At 61.0% G+C, this 21020-nt stretch overlaps 1 protein-coding gene across 1 annotated transcript; it reads right to left on the bottom strand.

Moving 5' to 3' along the window:
* Positions 1 to 16597: 16597 nt before the first annotated feature.
* Positions 16598 to 17940, bottom strand: LOC105182526 (uncharacterized). Its single transcript, XM_011140013.2, has 3 exons — positions 17823 to 17940; positions 17346 to 17666; positions 16598 to 17079 (listed from the first exon to the last, which is right to left on the bottom strand). The coding sequence occupies exons 1-3, from the start codon at positions 17938 to 17940 to the stop codon at positions 16598 to 16600; spliced, it is 921 nt and encodes a 306-aa protein (XP_011138315.2).
* Positions 17941 to 21020: the final 3080 nt, after the last annotated feature.

Here is a 21020-nt window from a genome sequence, read left to right as displayed (position 1 = left end):
TAAGTGAATTTTATACGGATGAAATTTGATTAACTTCAAGATTTTATGAACGGACGTTCGAATGTTTCCATGCTGTTTAGCTGCGAATAGAAAGGTGAGGGTTTTCTACAAATGCTTGTGCAATCTCCATCTGACACTCCTCATTTGTAGTTGATTTAGGCCGTCCAGATCTCTGACGATCTTTTACTCCACCAGTAGTTTCATATCGCTGCACAGTTCGAATAACTGTAGATCTGGAAATTAACGCCTGACTATTATCTCGAAACGTTTGATTAAATATTGTTCGAGTTTGCGAGTAAGAACGTTGAAAGTCACCCTAAATTCGCAGCATTAATAGTGATAATCGTTTCTACTTACTAAGTCGTACATATGCCATAGTTTAAAGGTAGAAATTGACTGAACACAAAAACACACTTGGAAGATTTCCAAAAAAGACTGTTTAATTCGAGAGAAACTTTTTATAATGAAATGCTCTGTAGAGAAATACATAGTTGCATCAGAACAACGTCGGGTGAGTATAATCAATTTTATTATATTAATTATATTAATTTACTAATGAAACATGAATGAACTTTTATTTTCCAACATTAACCCTTTGCGGTCGGCAGATTTCGCTCTTGGGAGTACCAGCAGGTCGGAGCAAATTTAGCGTTTCGCAGTTACTTTTCCGTACAGGATTTAAAGTCAATATATGGATATTAAAACACATAGAATTTGTTGAAATTGATTTGTTGTGTTTAATACTACTTATAATACGTAAAAATACAAAATTTTTAGAGTTATTAGAGTGGTCTGTTACTTTTGGAGCACCCTGTATATATACGAAGTTTTCCAAAAGTAACGGACTCTCCTATTTCAGAATCTATGCATTATAGAGAAAAATGACCCGAACAAAAGTTTTAGGGTTCATAAAGTTCTGTTTTTTGTGACTTCAAATCTGATCTTGACCTCGACCATGGAGATTATTTGAAGGTCAATTTGCGTTTTTTAAGTGGGAATTCCTATTTTTTTATTACACTGTTATTTTCTGTCAATTAATTTGAACAACTTTTGTCCGTCCCCAGCTAAGGCCGCACTGTCGCCGTCGCCGCCGCCCAGCCGCACTTACCGCCACCCGCCCCGCCGCGGGCCTCGACAAACGGGGCCCGCGGGGCAGGCGGGCAGCAGCGTGTGCAGCCGTCGACAGTCGCCGCAGCAGCGCAGTCACCGCAACCCATACGCCGGGCCGCCGCCCCGTCATATCCTACCTGCAGGCGCATCTTCGCACCCGCCTTCGCCGTCTCCCAGACGGCATCCAACACTGCATACTAACGCACACAGATGTGCTAATCAGACCACAGTGACCGGCGCAGTTCCGTGGGTCAAGGGCGGTCCCAAGCAAGCACTCTGTGCCCGCGGGTCCGCCCCCAGCTAAGGCTGCACAGCCGCCGCCGTCACCCGCGCCGCGCAACCTGCCACCCGCACAGCCCTACTGCGGGCTTCGACCAAACGGGGCCCGCGGGCCGACGGGCAGCAGCCTGCGTTAACAGCGGAAGCATAGGACTGGCGGCAGCCGTTAACAGCAACACGGCAGCTGCGCAGTCACCGCAACCCTTACGCCGGGCCTTCATCCAGTCTATCCCTACCTGCGAGTGCGTCCTCGCGTTCGCCACTGCCATCTTCTCGACGGCATCCATCACTACTTAGAACGCCTGCAAATGTATCAACCGGGCCCTAGTTACCGACGCGGTTTCGCGGGTCGAGAGACGGCCCCCAGGCATGGTAGAAAGGCAGGAGCTTCTGCCTAAGTCTCAACCGCGCTCGCCTGTTCCCCGCCCAACTAAGGCCACACCATCGCCGCCATCGCCCTCAACACTCACTCCGCCGCCTGCACTACTTTACAGCGGGCTCTGATAACGGGGCCTGTGGGATAGGCGGGCAACAGAGCACGCCGCCGGCAACTGCGACAGCCGCCGCGGTGGCGCTACTCTCGCAACCCATACGCCAGGCCACTGCTCAGTCAATCCTTGAAGAGTAAGCCTGGGACACTGTTGAGTGTATTTCCGAATCACTTCAAGAAGTTGCCCACCCGGCACCCAGAGACCCTTCTTTATTGTGGTCAGCTGCCTCACTAAGCTAACGAGACCGACCTTCCGGGTTTAGATATTGGGTTTTTCATTCTCAAGCGCCCGTAGACGTATCAACCGGGCTATGGTAACCAACGCGGTATCACGGGCCGGCGGGGGGATACTCGGCACGGGAGTGAGTCTCAACCGTACCCGCCAGGCCCCCTCCCCGCTAAGGCCGCAACACCGCCGCCGTCGTCCTCTGCGCCTACACCGTTCGCCCCGCCGTATAGCGGTCCCCAACCCGTAGGGCAGGGGGCAGCCGCGCGGGCAGCTAGAGACAGTAACAGCCGCCACGGCCGTGCTACCAACGTAACCCGTACGCCGGGCCACCGCCCAGTCGACCCCCCACTGAAGACAAAACTTGGATACCGGTAAGTGCACCCCGAGTTACCTCAAGGGGTTGTATAACGGCACCCAGGAAACCTTCTATTCTATAACTGTCGGATGCCTCACTAGGCTTACGAGACCGACCTCCCGGGTTTACGGGTTTTTCTTCCCTTATTTCGGATGCCTGAATTCAGGTTAACGAGCCCGAACGCCCGGATTTGTTAGCTGAGGTTTTTCCTTCCCCAGGTTTCGGATACCTGGATAGCCAGGCTCACGAGCTCGAACGGACGTTCAGGTTTGTTATCGGGGTTTACCTTCTCCTAGACCGGCTGCCTGCACAAAGCTAACGAACCCGTTTTACTCGCGCTGTAGGAAACTTTGGGTCGAGTCTAGGCGACCAGTCCAGTCCTTAGTCGGTCCTGGACGCAGCTACCCGTCCAGGAGCGGACGCTTTTAGTCCAGTCCTTCCATACAGGCCCCTCCGGCATGGTAGAACCTGCCAGGGGCCGAAACCCCGGCCGGCATGGCCCTGTACTTCACTGGGACCTTCAAGCCTCCCCACCACGACAACGTGGCGTCCATGCTCCCCCTCACCCCCCTTTTTTATCACGGTGGGGAAATCCTCATGGATACCCTTGACCCTTGGGGGGGGTCATGGGTTATGCCGGATTCTTTTCGGCTAAAACCCCACCGGGGTGTCTACCGATCGGGCCGTGATGAGAGAAGCCAGGGGAACTACGCCTGCATTCCCTCCTCAACACTCCGACCCCGGGGCTCTATGGAGCTCCACGCCTAAGTGCCGCGCCCCCTCCCACAAAGGGAGTCGGAGGCGCGGCGTCCCGGCCGGTTGCCCGACCGGGTTGGCCTTCCGGTTCCTATTACTGGAGAGAGGGGACACTCCACTCTCTCTCCTGGCCTCTCTTGCTAGTCAAGAGGGACGGGGGAGTGGCGCCCGTCCCCAAGCGGGCATCCACTCCCCCTTTACCATTCCCTACCAACGCTCAGGAAGAGGCGGGTAGGTTTACACCCCCCCACGCTCGAAGGCGGGCTCGAGGTGGCTGACGAGGCCCCCGAAGGATCGAGGCGGCTCCTCGGCCGGCGTCATCTCGGGCCCGCTTCCTAATCCGAAGGAACGCCGCCGGCGCCGCCTCTCCCTGCGCCAGGCAGTCGCCAGGGCGGCGCTCCCATTCGGCGGCCACCTTCTTGGACGTTACGTCCTTACAGAAGGAGGCCGCCGCCCCTCACCTCCTCGCTCCCGCACATGGCGTGAACCATGCGCGGGAGCGAGAGAACCTCTATGCGGCACCCCACCGCCCGGGCGAGGACACGGTGCTGCTGGTCCCATGCTTCCAGCATATGTTGCGCCATGTCCTGGCGCTCCGGGCAGTGGTGGCATCCGGTGATGGGTTCCTTTCTGATCCGGTGCAGGTACCGACCGAAACATCCGTCTCCGGTCAGCACCTGTACCAGATGAAAGGTGAGTCTCCGTCCCCGCCTGTATGCCACTTCGGGCAGACAGGGGCGGACGGCCTCGGCCGCTCGGAGCCCGGATCCATGGGGGTCGGTCAATATGTCTGACCACCGCTCCAGGACCCGAGCTCTGGCCTGGGACATCAGGGCCGCCAGGCCCCTGGCCGTTAGTTCCTCCCCCTCCTCGCGGAGATCGCGCACTCTCCAATAGAGGGTGTACCTCTCCTGCGCGAGGAGCTCCACGGGGGGGGGGAGCCGGCCAGTGTGGTCGCCGCCATGTACGACATGGTGCCGTACCCCCTGATCGCCCTCATTACCACCGACCGCAGCGCCTGGCGCATCAGGCGTTTACTGTGGTCGGTGGCCATGAGCTGGGGTGCCCATATGGGTGCCACAGGGCGGTCGAGAGCACCACACCGATGTACAGGCGGCGAGCGTGTCATCCGGGGCCCCCTGGGTCTGCATCAGGTTGCCGAGAGCCTAATCTGTTTTGCGGACCCGGGGGGCCAGGTGCCTGAAGTGCGGCCCGAAGTCTCAACGACCGTCCAACGTCAAGCCCAGATACTTGATCGTGGGCCCGACGTGGACGGGGACTCCATCCAAGATCTGAGACTCCGGTGGCGCCCCACGGCTGCCGTCATGGAAAAAGACTGCTTCCGTTTTGTGGGGCGCCATCTTCAGCCCCAGGTCCTTGATAGTGCCCACCACCGATGCTAATGCCGCCTCCGCGCAGAGGCGGACATCCCCCCAGTCCTCCCCTCGGCTACTACTAACGTGTCATCCGCTTAGAAGATTACGTGGCAGCCAGGGGGAGGGGAGAGCGAACCCTGTCGAACGCGATGTTCCATAGTAGTAGACCGAGAACCGACCCCTGTAGGATACCGCGTTCCTTGGTGCGCCGGCCTTGGACCCCGCCTATCCCCGAGTAGGCGAGGTCCCTGTCCTCGAAGTAGGCCGATAGGATGCGTCGGAAGTAGACGGGCACCTCGTGGTATTCGAGAACCCGTTCGACATCCGGCCAAGGCAGGGTGTTGAAGGCGTACGTAATGTCTAATGACACCGCCAACAACATCCCGCCCCCTTCCTCCATGACCGTACGGGTCAGGAGGTGCAAGATCCGGACGTGCAAGACTGCATCCAGCATCGAGCGTCCGGGCCTGAACCCGTACTGATGGTGGTGAAGGTTCGGCCTTTCCAAGGACAGATGTTAGATGAAGCGATCGGCAATAATGCGTTCTTGTCCGCCTCGTCCAGCAGGCATATCGGCCTATAGGCTGACGCACTGCCGGGCGCTTTGCGCTCTTTTGGGAGGAGGACCAATTTGGCCCTCCTTCACTCTGAGAAGAATATCCTGTCCTTGAGGCACCCTTTGATCACGTCCCGCGTAGCCGCGGACAAGTTCCCCTCGCCGAGGGCGAGAGCCCAGACGCGGCCAGAAATGCAGTCGCCAGGAGCTTTGCCTTTTGTCGTAAGTCTCTTCCTGACCCTGGCTGACTCCACTGGAGTGACCTCCAGGTCCTCGCTCCAGTCCCCATCTCGTAATTCGGAAACGGGGATCTAGGAGGGGCCCCCTCCACCCTCGGGAAGAAAGTGTCGAGGAGCCCTCCGAGGACTTGGGAGTCTAAGGCCTCTGTTTGCGGGGGCGCCCACAGACGGATCTTCCCGACCGTCCGCTTATAGGGGCGCCCTCACGGATCCTCATCCAGGGAGTCCATTAACTGCTCTCAGGCTCTCTTCTTGGCCTCGGCGATGGCGACTTTGGGAGCTTCCTTTGCTTGGAGATAGCCCTCATTTGCCCTTTTCTTTCTGTTCACGCAGGGGAAATCCATCATGGATACCCCCGCCCCATTGAGGAGGGGCGAGGGTTATGTCGGACTCTTACCGACTAAAACCTCTGCGGGATGTCTACCTGTCGGACCGTGAGGAGGGGAGTTATGGGAACTGCTCCCGCATTCCTTCCCCAACCCCCCGGCCCCAGGGCTCTAATCTAAGAGCCCCTCGCCTTCTTGTACCGCACCCCCTTCCCCTTTCGGGGAATTAGTGGGAGAGGTGCAGTCCCCAGCGGGTAACCCCGCCGATTGGCTTTCTGGTGTCACCTTAGAGGAAGGGGACATCTACCCTTCCTCCTTATCCCTCTCTTCCTGAAGGGAGAGAGGGGATTTTGGGGTGGGTCCGACCCCAATCGGGTTTTCCACCTCCCCTTTTCCCTCCTATCCGATCACTCGGGGGAGCGGGAGGTATCCTCCTCGCCCCCCTCCGAGTGACGGAGCCTGGTGGCCGAGGGAGGCGCCGGCCCGTGTAGGCCAGCGCCCTTTCCTCGTCCGATGTCACTTCGGGCCCGCTGTAGATTCCCCCCCCCCCAGGGGAGCGCCGGCCCCGCCGTCCTCTGCGACGGCGCTTGCCAGGCCGGCGCCTCCATTCGGCGGCCTCCTTCTGGGAGATTACCTCCTTGCAGAAGGAGGCCGCCATGTCCCATGCTCTTTCGCTCCCGCACATAGCTCGCACTAGGTGCGGGAGCGAGAGCTCCCCGTTTCGGCAATCCACCGCCCCGAGCAGGATCCGGCGCTGCTCATCCCATGCTGCGCAGGCAGCCAGGGTATGCCGCGCTGTGTCCTCTTGCTCGGGGCAGTGGTGGCACCGAGCGGTGTGCTCCTTCCTTATCCGGTGTAGGTATCTCCCGAAGCATCCATGCCCGATCAACACCTGCACCAGGTGGAAGGACATTCCACAACCCCTCCTGTCTGTCATTTCTGACAGACAGGGTCGGACAGCCTCGGTCGTTGCGAGACCGGACCCTCGGGGGTCAGCTGGCAAGCCTTCCCACCGCTCCAGGGTCCGGTCTCTGGCCCGGGTCGTTAGGGCCTTCAGCTCTCCCCCTCGCGGAACTCCTTTATCCGCCAGTAGAGGATTCTCCTCTCTTCGGCTAGGAGCTACACGGGGGGGAGCCGGCCAGGGTGGTCGCCGCCATGTATGACACGGTCGGGAACCCCCGAATCGCCCTGATCATGAGGGGCCTAAGGGCCTGCCTCATTAGCCGCTTGGCCACCGCAGTGGTCAGCAGCTGAGGGACCCATATAGGCACCCTGTACAGAGCGATCGAGAGAACCGCACCGACATACAGGCGGCGAGCCTGCCATCCTGCCTGGCCACGACCAGTCCGGCCTTGCGCACCCTGGAGGCCAGCTGCCTGAAATGAGGCCCAAACGACCATCGGCTGTCCAACGTCAGGCCGAGATATTTAATCGTCGGATCGACGCGGACATGGACGCCATCGATTAGGACCCGGGTCTCCCGCGGCGCCGCCCAACGTCGGCCGTGAAAGAACACAGCCTAAGTCTTCTGGGGCGCCGCCTTGATACCCAGGTCTCCGATGGTACCCACCACCAATGCCACTGCCACCTCCGTGCGGAAGCGGGCCTCCCACCAGTTCTCCCCTTCGGTCACCACTAACATGTCGTCTGCATAGCAGACGACGTGGCAGCCGTCGAGGAGCGGAGTGCGAAGAACCCGGTCGAAGCCGATGTCCCATAGCAGGGGGCCGAGCACCGATCCCTGCGAGACACCGCGCTCCATGGTGCGCCAGCCTTGAACCCCGCCTTCCTTCGCGAAGGCGAGGTCTCTGTCCCTGAAGTAGGCGGACATTATCCACCGGAGATAGGCGGGCACCTCGAAGTGCTCGAGGGCTCGTCCTATCTCCGGCCAGGGCATGGTGTTGAAGGCGTTGGATATGTCTAGCGACACCGCTAACAATATCCCGCCCCTTATTTCCACGACCGCCCGGGTCAGGTCCCGGACCAACCGGATTGCATCCAGCGTGGATCGTCGGGGCTTGATTCAGTATTGGCGGTCGTGGAGGTCCAGCCCACTCGAGGACATGTGCTGGACGAGGCGGTCCGCGATGATGCGCTCCAGCATCTTGCCCGCCTCGTCCAGCAGGCAAATCGGCCTGTAGGCTAACGCACTACCGGGCTCCTTGCCCTCCTTCGGGAGGAGGGCCAATTTGGCCCTCCTCCACTCTGGGGGGAAGACCCCCTCCCTGAGACATCCTGTCATGACCCTGCATGTGGCTGCGAACAGGTCCCTTCGGCCAACGCGAGAGCCCAGGCGCGGCCCGGAATTGCATCGGGGCTAGGGGCTTTGTCCTTACCTTCGAGCTTTCTCCGGGCCTTGGCGAGCTCCTCTGGAGTGACCTCCAGGCCTTCGTCCTAGTCTCCCTCCCCCATCTCTGGGGAAGGGATCACTGGGAGGCCCCCTTCCGCCCTCGAAAAGAGGGCGTCCAGGAGCCCGTCAAGGGCCTGGGGTTCTAACGTCTCCGTTTGCGGGGGCGCTCAAGGACGGGTCTTCCCCATCGTCCTCTTGTATTGGCGCCCCCATGGATCGTCATCTAGGGAGCTCACCAATTGCTCCCAGGCTTCCCGCTTGGTTCTTTTAATGGCTTTTTTAGGACTACCCTGGCGGCAAGGTAGTTCTCTTTTGCCCTTGTGGCATCCCCGTCTTGTCGCCGGGCACGCGTATACGCCCTTCTGGTGCAGTCGGAGGCACTGCGGAGTACCGCAATGTCCTCCGACCACCAATACGGTGCCCGGCGCCGACAGGGGTGGGAACGGGGCATCGCGGCGTCGCACGCCGACGCCACTATCCCCGTTATCTCCTCGGCCCCCTCCAGGGGGCCAGGGTCCCACTCACGTGGCTCTATGTGCCAGGTGGCCACAAGGACAGCTGCCTGGAACCTGTCCACATCAAGTCGACTAAGGGCCCATCTTTTGAGGAGAGGAAGTTCCTCTCCCCTGGGTTGCGAGCCGACACTTGCTTCGGTTTGGGGAGGCGGAGGGCCCAGACTATGTATCTATGGTCAGATAACGTCTCGCCCTCCGCCTCCACCCTCCATTCGGAGATCATCCTTATAGCCGAGAGGGAGGCCCAAGTCAAATCAATGACCGATGACCTCCCTCCCGGCTTTATGCAGGTGCCGGTGGACCCTCTATTTACCAACAGAAGGCCCAATCCCGCCGCCCAGCCGATGACCACCTCACCCCTGGGATCCCGCTGCCGGGGACTGCAACCCCACTCCTCAGAGTGGGCGTTAAAGTTCCCGGCAATCACGATAGGTCGGGGATGGCACTTGCGTACCAGTTCCCCGATCCTGTTCAGGATCCCTTTGATGCGAGCGGGGCGGCCAAGTCCGGCTATGTTTCTGTGGTGGGGGAGATATACCTCCACCACAGTTATGGGTCTCCAGTCGACCGCCACGTACGAGGACCCCTTTTCCTTTAAAACACAGGGAGGGGTCCTCGCTGCAGAGTCAGCCATCATGGCCACCGTGCCGTCCGGGCTGCCGTATTCCGAACCAGTATTCGTTGCTAATCAGCACCCAGTTCGGCTCGGTGGCCACCCCCAGCCCGGCGCCCAGTTCTCGGATCCTGTGTACCCACAGGTCCTGGGCCCGGGCGCCGCGGCCTAGGTTCGCCTGTAGCACCCGGAGTGCCGTGAAGGCTAGGCCTTACACGCCTCCTCCTGGCTGTCTACCTTCACCCCCTCTTGGGAGACCTCTGGCTGGACCGCCTCAGTCTCCTCAGAGGGGGCTTCGGTCTTGGTGGCTATGACCTGTGCCTCTTCTTGCACGGAGGGCGATTGCCTCTCGGGTGTCCCTACCCGGACTTCTCCTTCCTCTGGGGGGTATGGGGGGAGTCGTCTACAACCACGAGGGGAGACAGGGGTGTTTCACCCACTGTCTCCCCTTCTGCTAGAGTGGTTGGGGGAGAGTCCGCGGACTGCATCCGCCTCACCTTCGTCGTCTTGTCCTCCTCTGAAAATCTGCTGGTATTCTTCCGCTCGTCCCCTCTCCTTTTTCTTTGCGACAGTGGCTCGGTCTCCATTTGGACTGGTGTTGATGTCCTCTTCGGGAGCTCCCACGACACCAAAGAGGAGTCCCTCTCCTCGTAATCTCCTCCCGGAGCCTCCTGGTCTCTCGTTGCAGAGGGGGCCGGACTGGTCTCCTCCGGCTGCTGGATTCGGTTCATGGGACCCTCCGGGGGGGTCGGGCCTCCTCCTCCTCGGCTCCCTCGACCACGGTCGGCAGCACTCCCTTCCCCTGTTCTCGCACCTTCACCCCCCGTCCTCTTCCTGGAGAAGGAAGGTTTGCAGGCAGGCCCTCCGATCTTATGATCGGAGGGCCTGCTCGCCTCGGCGCAGACCGGTCAGCGAGCCGCCCCTTGGCATCCCTTCGCGCGATGGCCGGGGTTACCGCAGCGATAACACAGTCCGCTGCGGTCGGTGGCGCTATCGCACTGCTCGCGCACATGCCCCGGTTCTAAGCACCGGTAGCATAGTTTTACGCGAGCAGGCAGCGGCACCACCCCGGCGCGAGTGCATCCAACTAGGACTCTCTCCTTCTGCGGCCTTCGCGGCAGCCGTCAGCGGACACCGCGCCACCATCATGCCCGTTCCCCACCGGGAGATGCTTACCTCGCCGGAGGAAACCTCCTCCGGCGTGCATCCCCCGGCGAGGGCCACAGCGGTCGCCACCTCGTCGGCCCCAGTCGTCGCATCGAGGCCGGTCAGTCGCAACGCTGCGATTTTGACCAGCCTGCGGATACGAAAACCGGGGCCTTTCTCCGCCGCCAGCTTGCGGAGCTCTTCCGCAAGCCGGTTGGCGGCTGCCCCCACAGTGAGGCCAGGCACCTCGACCAGCATATCCTTGTTCAAGGCCTGGGTTACCCTCAGGGACCCCTGAACACCTAGATCCGCTGGTCTAATTCGGCGCCTGGCCTCTACTATAAATTCCCGGTATCTGGCGGGGGGGCAGGTAATGGCGACGGCCGCGCTCTTCGGCGGCCTCGGCTGACCCGGTCTCGCCCCTTTCTTACCCTTCTTCACCCTCGCCTGATTGTTGGGTGGAGGAGCTGGATCCTTTCCTGCCCCTTCCTTCTCCTTCTTCTTTTCCTTCCTACCTAAGACTCGGGACCAGGCCTCTTCCTTTCTTTCCTCCACCCGAAGCGCCCATCCCAATCCTCCTTCGTATCCCAGCCCCTCCAATTTTTTAGCCGGGATTCCCTTTCCTCCTTCCTGAGTTAGCTCCCTCTCCCTCTCCTTCTGGAACCTCGCCCTCGCCTTCTTCCTCTTCTTCTTCTCTTTGGCCCTTTCCCTCTTCCTCGCTCGGTCCGCCGGAGCTTGTTGGGCCTGGGCCTGGCCCTCTTTCCTCCCGCGGTCCTCTTCCTTCTCCTTACCTTTAAGACCCTGGGTTGGTGCAGGGGTCACCACTCCCTCCTCGACCCGGCTCCCGTTCCATCCGTAGACAAGGTGAGGCTTCTGATGGATCAGCCGCCCCACCCCACCCCCGGATGCACGGGCCATGGTCGTCATGGAGGCATCCAGGTCTCCCTGCACACTCTCAGGCTCGGGTCTCCATGTCGGAGAGGGAGTCTCGCCCGAGAGTTTATCGTCATAGACGGGATAGACCCCCGGAAGAGACCCCCCATCCCTCACCTCCCCCCCATGGGAGGAAGAGGAGGAGCTGATCCTCGCCACTATCCTCCTCTTCCTCTTTTTCTTCCTCTTTCTCTCCTCTCTTCCTTCTTCTTCGGCTGAGGTGGACGCCGCCCCGCTTGTCACCTCCGCATAGGTCCTCCTTCTTCTTATCGGCTCTGGAGGAGGGGGCTGAGTGGGAATCACCTCGGTCCTGCTTGTCTGGAGCTCCTCCTGGAGCTTCAAATTTTCCGCCCGCAGTTCCCTGATTCCCTCCCTCAGCTCCTCTATCTCCTTCATCACTTCTGGCCTCTCCGCTCCTCCAACTTCCTGTGCTGCTGCTCTGGCTATCAGAGTCGTCATGGCTGCCTGAGTGGTGGTATTAGTGGCCCGATTCAGCAAGCTGGTGAACGTCCCCTTGAGCGTGTTCGAACGTCTCGCCACCAGCTTGACTGCTCCCAGAGCCCAACCCACCTAATCGTCCAGCTCCGCCGGACCCTCCCCCCTGAGAAGGTTCAGAGAAGAGATATCCCTAAAAACCTCCTCAGCGGGGCGTTTGTCCGCCAGAGTATGGCAGAGCCCTCTATCCAGTAGGCTCCACGCCTCCTTCTCCAGCCTCTTGAGGCGCTCTTCTTTTGTCTCCCTTACCCTCCTCTCTCTCCTCTCCCTTAGCCCCACTCCTTCACCGGTCGTGGGTCGTCTTCCCCTTTTTTTCTCGGCTTGTATAAGGGCCAGGGCTGGGCCCTCCACAATCTCCACCGCCGATGTGGATCCTCCACTGGTGGAAGATCTCCCCCTCTTCGTCCCCGTGACCACACTGCTGTTCCCCCTGTTCGCCTCTGTAGGTTGCAGCAGCGAAGGCGCTGCTGCAACCTAGAGCAGGGGGGCTCTCCTGCTCTCCGGATCTGAAACTTTAACCCCTGAGAGAGAAGTATGTCGGTGACGACGACCGGCCCCGCGATCCTCGCCCCCGACTCCTCCCCTCTCTTTCCGGTCCCCACATCCTTCTTTTCCCAAGTTGGCCCCAAGTGCCCCCTCGCTGTTGCTGAGGACAGACTCCCTCTGCATCTTCTTCATACGGAGGGGGTCGGGCTTGTTGGCCCCTGGTACCGGCGTCCCCTCACCCGCAGGGACTCCGGACCCCAGGGACATGCCAAGGTCCCTTGGGTGGCCGCTCTCGTGGTCCTCCGCGAAGAGCTCACCCTATCAATCCTCCGGTGAGGACGATAGTCTCGACCACTATCGCTAGTGGTCGTTGAGGGGGATGGACTACCCTCATTAGATGGTTCCCCGGAGGCTATTCCTCCGAGGTCCATCCGCTCTCTCTCCCTGGGGGGAGGGGAGATGGCACCCGCCGGCAAATCTCTGCCCATTCTTCCTGCTCTCTCTTCTTCTGACAAAATATCACCTGCCGAGGCAGGTGGTGAGCCCTTAGGCGGGTTGCTACACCCGCCTTTTCGGGACTCTCTGAGTCCGAAGACTCGGAGAAGTTTAGTTTTTTTAATTTAGGAGATCTCATTTCTGGTCGGTTTCGGCGGGAATGGGTCGTCGACCCCGGGTAGAGCCCCCGCATTAACCGGGGTAAGGCTAGCATGTCCCTTGGGTTCGCTAGGTGCCCAAAGTGAGAAACCACTAGCGATGGGTCACGTACCTGCCATTCATCCCCTAAGCGTGGCATGCCTCAACCGTAGGATTACGTGGTGTTTTATAGAGGACTTGCTTCGCGGTCCGGCCAATTAAGGCAAGACTCCCGGCCCCAGAGACTTGACCTAGGGTTACGGTGTAGTAGGCTAGGGTCTGTCGGTGTTGCCTGAGTCCCCTGTACCAGAGTGCCGAAGTACCCTGGCCCCTCGCAATTGTGTCAGGTTATACGTCCTGACAAGTACGGGTTTGCAGTCAGGGTTTTCCTTCCCCTAGAACGGTTGCCTTCACCCAACTCACGAGCCCGTTCTGCCCGCGCTGTAAGATCCTTTAGGCCCCACGAATGAGACCCTCCAGACCCTGCTAAAACTTGGAGGCAGCTGCCCATCCAGGAGTGTTATGGACGCTCTTAGTCTGGCCCCTCTGTACAGACCACTCCGGCATGGTAGAACCTGCCAGGGGCCGAAACCCCCGCCGGCACAGCTCTGTACATCATAGGGACACGCAAGCTTCCCCACCACAACAAGGTGGCCCACGGGGGAGGAAGGTATGGGGTCCCAACCGGACCACCCCAACTCCCCCTCGGTGCGGAACCGAGGGGGAAACTACCCCCTCCCGGGAGCGGCTCTTCCCCCCCAGGGCTCCCTCCACTTCCGCAACAGAAGCGGATTCAGGGTTCTCACCCTGGGGGGAGGCTATCCCTCCTGGCGCGGTCAGGGGTGTTCCCACAAGGGGTCGGCCCACCCCCGACCGCTCCTACCTGGCCCATGTGTTCCGGTGCAGGGGCCTCTAACACTTCGAGGCCACTACCGCACCAGCAGATCCCATGGGTCTGGGGTGAGGGAGTGGGTGGGGAGAGCTACTCCTGCTCATTGCCACCCCACTCCTCCCACCCCACCTCCGCCAGGAGGGATGCAGAGGCCTCCACCTCCATCGATTCCGCCTCGGAGACCTCCCTCGGTCTAACCGCCGAGGGAGGGTCCGGCGCAGTAGGAACGGCCGTCGCTCCTCTTGCCTCAAGCCCTACCTGAACTGTTGATGACGGAGGATGAATTGCTTCAGCCTCCGTCACCCGTCCCTACCTTGTCGGCCGTATCCGGCCGTATCCGGACCGGCGACCGGTGCCTTCTTTTCTTTCTCCTTATTGGCGGCACCGTCGGGGGGCCGCAGCTGTTCGTCAGCCGCAGCCCCCCAACGTGCTGCCTTCTTTTTCCTTTTTCTCCTCCTGGGAGGAGCCCCTCCTCTCGGGGCAGACCTGGCAGACCTGGGAAGCGCCCTGCACACCATGCCCCCCATACGGTGGTCCGTCCTTTTCCCCTCGTGGTGGTAAAGGGGGCACCGAACTGCCTCGGTGCACCCCTTCGCCACGTGACCGGCCCCCCCACATCTAAAGCAGTGACCCGCCAGACCATTATCGGTCTGGCAGGTCACTGCCATATGTCCATATCGCAGGCATCTGTAGCATCGGAGGGGCCGGTCCTCCAGTACTTTCACCATGGCTCTCGCCCACCCCACGATAATTCCCCCCGCTGCCGACAGCTTTTGGACAGCTTTTGCTAGAGGGCACCGAACCCAAGCTGCCCCTAGTCCTCCGGACGATCTCCTAATCTCTCCGATCTGGAGATCGTCCGGAGGACAACCCGACGTTTTTAATAGCGCCGCCCGCAACAGTATCGGGGTAACCGAGTCCTCCAGGCCGACGACACGGAGTTCCACCTTCCTCGCCGGTCTGGAGACTACAGCTTCCCCATGCAGTGCATCCTGCAGATCCCTGGCCAGGCGGTCGGCCTTGTCCCGACCACCCTGGCCAGGGATCTCCAACAATACCCCTCCACTTCTGGCGCGTTTTATTTTGAACGCACCAGGCTCCAGACCGATCTCCTGGAGATCGACCCGGAGCCTGGCCTTCGCCATTACCTCATTTATGGAGGAACCCCCCGGCAACGCTGTAACCGTTACTACAGGGTTGCGCGGGGGGCACCTCAACTGTGGTATTTTCTGCGAGGGATGGGTCCCTTCTTTGGGGCCCCCTTCCCCGCAACCTTTCCTACTTTGTTAGGAGGAGGGGCCACCTTCTTTGTGCCCCCCTCCCAACGACTTGGGGGGTTCAGCTTTCCCCTTCCCCCCTTTCCCACTCCCTTTCCCCTTGCGAGTGGATATAAGCGTCCACTCTCCCTCCCTTCCCACCCCAGTGACAGCCGGCTGTCCCCTGGGCGGCTGGAGGGGGGCGGCCCCGCTGCCCGGAGCTGCTGCTGCTGGAGTGGGCAAGAACCTCTCCAGCAGCCGCCCAATGCGGGCGATTTCAAACTTGAGGCCCCGGACCTGAACTTCCAGGGCCTCAAGTCTTCCATCAGGGCCGCCCTCCTCCACCAACCTTTTATAGTCAGAGAGAGCATCCTGTATGTTAAGGATGCTCTGAACCCCTCGTTAAGGGCCTCTACTGGTCTCCCATAGCCCTTAGTTGCCCTTATAGTGGGATCTACCCGGAGAGTTTTTATATAGTCGATCCCATGCAAGGCCTCCCCGAGCAGATCCCTCCCCCTTGCTGCCTCCAGTGCGGGTCTCCGCACGGGCGGAAGACCCCACTTTTGGCGTGCGTAACGCTCTACCCCGGAGCTCCCCCCTCCCGCGCGTTTCGGGGAGGTGCCCCCACGGCCGAGAGCTCTTCGCCCTCGACCGGGGGAAACTCCTCCCCTAGGAAGAGCTCATCCCATCTCTGTGAGGCAGAGAATACCTCCCCACCCTCACTCGTACGGGGGGCCGCACCTCCCCCCTCGGTGGGAACTAACGCCCCCGAGCGAAGGGAAGTGCGCCCCCTCCTTCTGCCACGGTGGTGAGGCGGATTCCTCCGCTTCGCGTCTCCTTTTCTTGGCGCTTTTTGGACCAACAAAGGCCGAGGGTGGGTCCATCCGACCCACACTCGGCCTCAGCCGGTCCAAGAGCGCCTCCCTTCGGGCGGTAACCAATTCGGGCGGCGCGCCCGCCTGGCACGCGACGCCTGGCCCGTCGCATGATGACGACGGGTGGGTGCCGGGACTGTATGCCTCCTCCCGCCGTGCCCCGGCCCCGAGTACCGGGGCATTTTTCTCCCAAGTCGACATACTACCATAAATTGCAGGGGTTTTACGTGCCCCTGCAACACAGGTGTGATTCGGGGTTTTCCTTCCCCTAGACCGGTTACCTGCCAAGGCTAACGAGCCCGCTCTGCCCGCGCTGTAGGGTCCTTTGGGCCCCACGAATGAGACCTTCCAAACCCTGGATAAAACCTGGAGGCAGCTGCCCATCCAGGAGTATTATGGACGCTCTTAGTCTGGCCCCTCTATACAGACCACTCCGGCATGGTAGAACCTGCCAGGGGCCGAAGCCCCCGCCGGTACATCATCAGGGCACGCAAGCCCCCCCACCACGTCAAGGTGGCGCCCACGGGGGGTAGGGCTCACACCCTTCCCGTTGCCCTTTCCCCATGCGTCCGAAGTCGGACCCGAAGCGGCCGAAGAGACCCCCGATCAATCGGGGGTGGCTCCTCGGTCGGCGCCACCACGGGCCCGCTACCTAATCTCGAGGAGCCCCGCTCCCTCCGCCGTCTATTACGGGGGGCGACGCTCCCATTCGGCGGCCTCCAACTGGGACATAACGTCTCTACAGAAGGAGGCCGCCACCCCCCACGCTTCTTCGCTCCCGCACATGGCCTGAACCATGTGCGGGAGCGAAAGTGCCTCCACCTGGCACCCCACCGCCTGGGCCAGGACTCGGCGTTGCTGACTCCATGCTTCGCATGCAGTCAGCGTATGGTGCGCCGAGTCCATAGGCCTCGGGCAGTAGTGGCACTCGGTGGTGGGTTCCTTCCCTATCCGGTGCAGGTACTTTCCGAAGCAACCATGTCTGGTCAGCACCTGCACCAGGTGAAAGGAGAGTCCCCGCCCCCTTTCGCCCGCCATCTCCGGCAGGCAGGGGCGGACAGCATCGGCCGTCTGGAGCCCAAATCCTCGCGGGTCGGCCAATTCGGCTGACCACTTGTCCAGGACCAGGGCTCTGGCTTGGGTCTTCAAGGCCTTCAGGTCCCTGGCCGCTAATCCCCCTCACCCTTCGCGGAGCTCCGTTATGCGCCATTAGAGAAGATATCTCTCCTCAGCTAGGAGCTCTACTGGAGGAGAGTTGGCCAGGGTGGTCGCCGCCGTGTACGAGACGGTGCTGTATCCTCTGATCGCCCTCACCGGCCGCGGCGCATCAGGCACTTGTTGCGGCCGGTGACTAAAAGTCGGGGCGCCTATATGGGCGCCCTGTACAGGGCGATCGAGAGCATGACACCAACGTACAGGCGACGAGCCCGCCAACCTGGGCCCCCCTGGGTCTGCATGAGGCCGGCCAGCGCCATGCCTGCTTTGCGAACCCGGGGGACCTGTTGCCTGAAGTGTGGCCCGAATCCCCATTGGCTGTCCAACGTCAAGCCCAGATATTTAATCGTAGACTTGACGTGGACGCGGACTCCATTCACCAGGACCCGGGCCCTCCGTGGCCTCCCTCGACCCCGGCCATGAAACATGGCCTGGGTCTTCTGGGTGGCCACTTTGAACCCAAGGTCTCTGATGGTGTCTACCACCGAGTCGAGTGCCACCTCCATCCGGAGGAGGGCTTCCCCCCAGTCCTCCCCCTCGGCTAGCACCAACGTATCATCTGCATAGCAGATTACGTGGCTGCCGAGGGGGAGGGGAGAGCGTAACACCCGGTCGAACGCGATGTTCCAGAGCAGTGGGCCGAGAACGGACCCCTGCGGAACACCGCGCTCCATTTTGCGTCGGCCCTGGACCCCACCTCTCCCATAGTAGGCGAGGTCCCTGTCCTTGAAGTACGCCGACAGGATGCGCCAGAGATAGACGGGCACTCCGTGGTGCACGTCCAATCTCCGGCCAGGGCAGGGTGTTAAACGCATTTGTGATGTCTAATGACACCGCGAGTAACACTCCGCCTCCCTTCTCCACGGCGGTACAGGTCAGGTCCCGGACATGCTGGATCGCATCCAGCGTCGACCGTCCGGGTCTGAACCCGTACTGATTGTCGTGGAGGTCCGGCCTCTTCAGGGACAGACGTTAGACGAGGCGGTCGGCAATGATGCGTTCGAGCACCTTGCCCGCCTCATCCAAGAGGCATATAGGCCTGTAGGCCCGTGCCCTACCGGGCGTCTTGCTCTCCTTCGGGAGGAGGACCAATTTGGCCCTCCTCCATTCCTGGGGAAAACCCTCTCCCTGAGGCACCCCTCGAGTGCCTCCCGCGTGGCGGCGGATAGGTTTCCCTCGCCGAGGGCGAGAGCCCAGGCGCGGCCAGGAATTCCGTCGGAGCCAGTGGCCTTGCCCTTGGCCCCGAGCTTTCTCCTGGCCCTAGCGAACTCCTCTGGCGAGACCCTCAGGTCCTCGTCGCAGTCCCCGTCCTGTAATTCAGGAACTGGGATCTGGGGGGGGGGCTCCGCCCTCGAAAAGAGAGTGTCGAGGAGCCCCTCGAAGTCCTGGGGTTTCATAGACTCCGTTGGCGGGGGCGCCCACGGGCGGATCTTCCCGACCGTCCGCTTGTACGGGCGCCCCCAGGAGTCGTCCAGGGAGCTCACTAGTTGCTCCCAGGCCCTATCCTTTGCCTCAGCGATGGCGGCTTTGAGGGCTTCCCTCTCTCGGAGGTAGCCCTCTTCCGCCCCCGCAGCGTCCGCGTCCTCACCCCGGGCCCGGGTGTACACCTTCCTAGCGTAGACGCAGGAGTCGCGGAGGTCTGCGATCTTCTGCGTCCACTAATAGGCAGCCCGGTGCCGACAGGGGTGGGACCGGGGTATCGCGGCGTCGCACGCCGACGCCACAATGCCCACTACCTCCCTAGCCCTCTCCTGAGGTGGGCTGGAGTCCCACTCACCTGGCTTCTGATAGAGATGCCAGGTGGCCGCGAGGACGGCCGCCTGAAACCTATCCGCGTCCAGACGACCGAGGGCCCATCTTTTGGGGAGGGGAATGTTTCCCTCCCCTGGGCAGCGGTCCAGCACCCGGTGAGGGGTGGGGAGTCGAAGAGACCACGTTATGTACCGATGGTCGGATTCGCTTTTCTCCTCCACCACCCACTCCTAGAAATCCTGGGCAGCCGAGGGGGAGGCTCACGTCAGGTCTCCCCCGTGGACGCCACCTTGCCGTGGTGTGGGAGCTTACGTGTCCCAATGACATACAGAGCTGTACCGGCGAGGGTTTCGGCCCCTAGCAAGTTCTATCATGCCGGGGTGGTCTGTACGGAGGGACCAGACTAAGAGCGTCCATACTCCTGGAGGGGCAGCTGCCTTCAGGTTTTACCCAGGAACTGGAGGGTTGCACTCGTGCGACCCAAAGGTTCCTACAGCGCGGGCAGAGCGGGCTCGTTAGCCTTGTGTAAGCAGCCGGTCTAGGGAAAGGAAAACCCCGAATTCAAACCCGAGTGGGTCGGGTTCGTAACAATCCGACACTCAGATGGATTATACTATGACTACAATGGCAAAAGACGTCCTGGGTCTCGGAACCAGGAACCGGTGTGTTGGTGGGAATGTCGTCCCAGTTCCCCCCACGTCGTCAACCAGCGATGGGCTAACCTTGGGGTGCACCGCGGCCCCCAAGGTAGAATTGGCTACCGCGGAGCGTCCTGGCAGGGACATGTTCACGATCCCTGTCACGTCAGCAACCGACGACGGGCCGTCAGAGGGGGGAAACGCCTCCTACAGAAGTAGGAGTAGTGGAGTGTCCTCCTCTCACTCTCCTACCTCCGATAGAGGAGACCATAATCGGTCTCTGAACTCGGCCGCTTGCGACCGGGAAGGTCGCTCCCACCGGGGAGTTGGCAGGGCGAGCCTTCGTGATCTGAAGAAAAGGCGGTCGTCCAACGCGGGAGCAACCCTGGCTACCACCAGTCAGAAAGGCCGCCTCCATCGGGAGGCTCGCCACGTGAGCACCCGCGCAAGAGAAGAGGGGCGGCCATGCGGCGTGGGAAGTGGTCCCCCGTCTTTGGATGGGAAGCACCTCCTCAACCGTGAGGGTGGTGTGGTGAGCTCTTCGGGGGAAGCAGAGCGGCCACCCAATGTGGGAGGAGCAGCGGCCCAGGGATCGGTCACCAGAACTCCTGCTACGACGCTGGGCGTGAATCGACCTGGCCCCCTTTGCGGTAAGAGGGGGCCCCGCGAGCGATGGGGGGTCACGCGGACGCGAGGGCGGGAGGAAGGACCACTGGAAAACTAGTGGTCATTTCGGATGTAATCCTGTTCCAGGGGTCTAGAGTGAGACCTAGAGACCCCAAGACAGGAAAATTCTGCCCAGCAGGTGCAACGGCCGCGGAGAGCAAGGCGATCAGCCTGGCGACCACCAGCCAGATGACCGTCGGGGACGTGACCGCAGCCAGCACAACCGGCGTAGAGAAGGAAGTAGAGGAGATCGCGCGGGAGATGGCTCAGGAGAAGGATCACAGAAGGAGAAAGGCCATTACGGGTGTTGGAGTTGGTCTCCGGCATAAGAGGGAGATGGGGGTCATCAGGAAGAAGGTGGTGGCCCGTAGGGATCTGCAGAAGGAGGTGGAGGACCTCCTCAGCGGGGGATGTGTCGCACTCTGAAGGACACGCGCACCGCTGAGGAGGTCTTCAAAGACCCTGCCACGAGGGCATTACTAAAGGAGGCCGGGTCAGCAGAACTGGCCTCGGAGGTTGGCCGTGCTCTTGGCGCGGTTCGGCTTGTGTCTCATAGGTCCAGAACCCTGAAGGGGACTTATCAGGCACTGCTGAACCGTGCTGTGGCCACCTCCGAGGCCGTCCTGTCGACCCTTATCGCGAGGGTTGCGGCATACGATAGGGAAGAGGACGCTGCCGCAGAAGCGTGGAAGGAAATGTCCGCACTGAGAGAGGAGCTAAGGGGGGTGAGGGTGCGGAACCGTGAGCTCGAGGAGGAGCTCGGTGCGGCCAGGTTGACTGCCAACGGTACTGCTTCTGCTCCCGCTCCCCCAATAACAGCCGGGAGAAGAAAATATGCC

Source organism: Harpegnathos saltator, unplaced genomic scaffold, assembly GCF_003227715.2.
Source record: "Harpegnathos saltator strain DR-91 unplaced genomic scaffold, Hsal_v8.6 scaffold25, whole genome shotgun sequence".
Lineage (NCBI taxonomy): Eukaryota > Metazoa > Arthropoda > Insecta > Hymenoptera > Formicidae > Harpegnathos > Harpegnathos saltator.
Note: the sequence above shows the minus strand (reverse complement) of the source record. Positions and strands in the feature narration are given on the sequence as shown.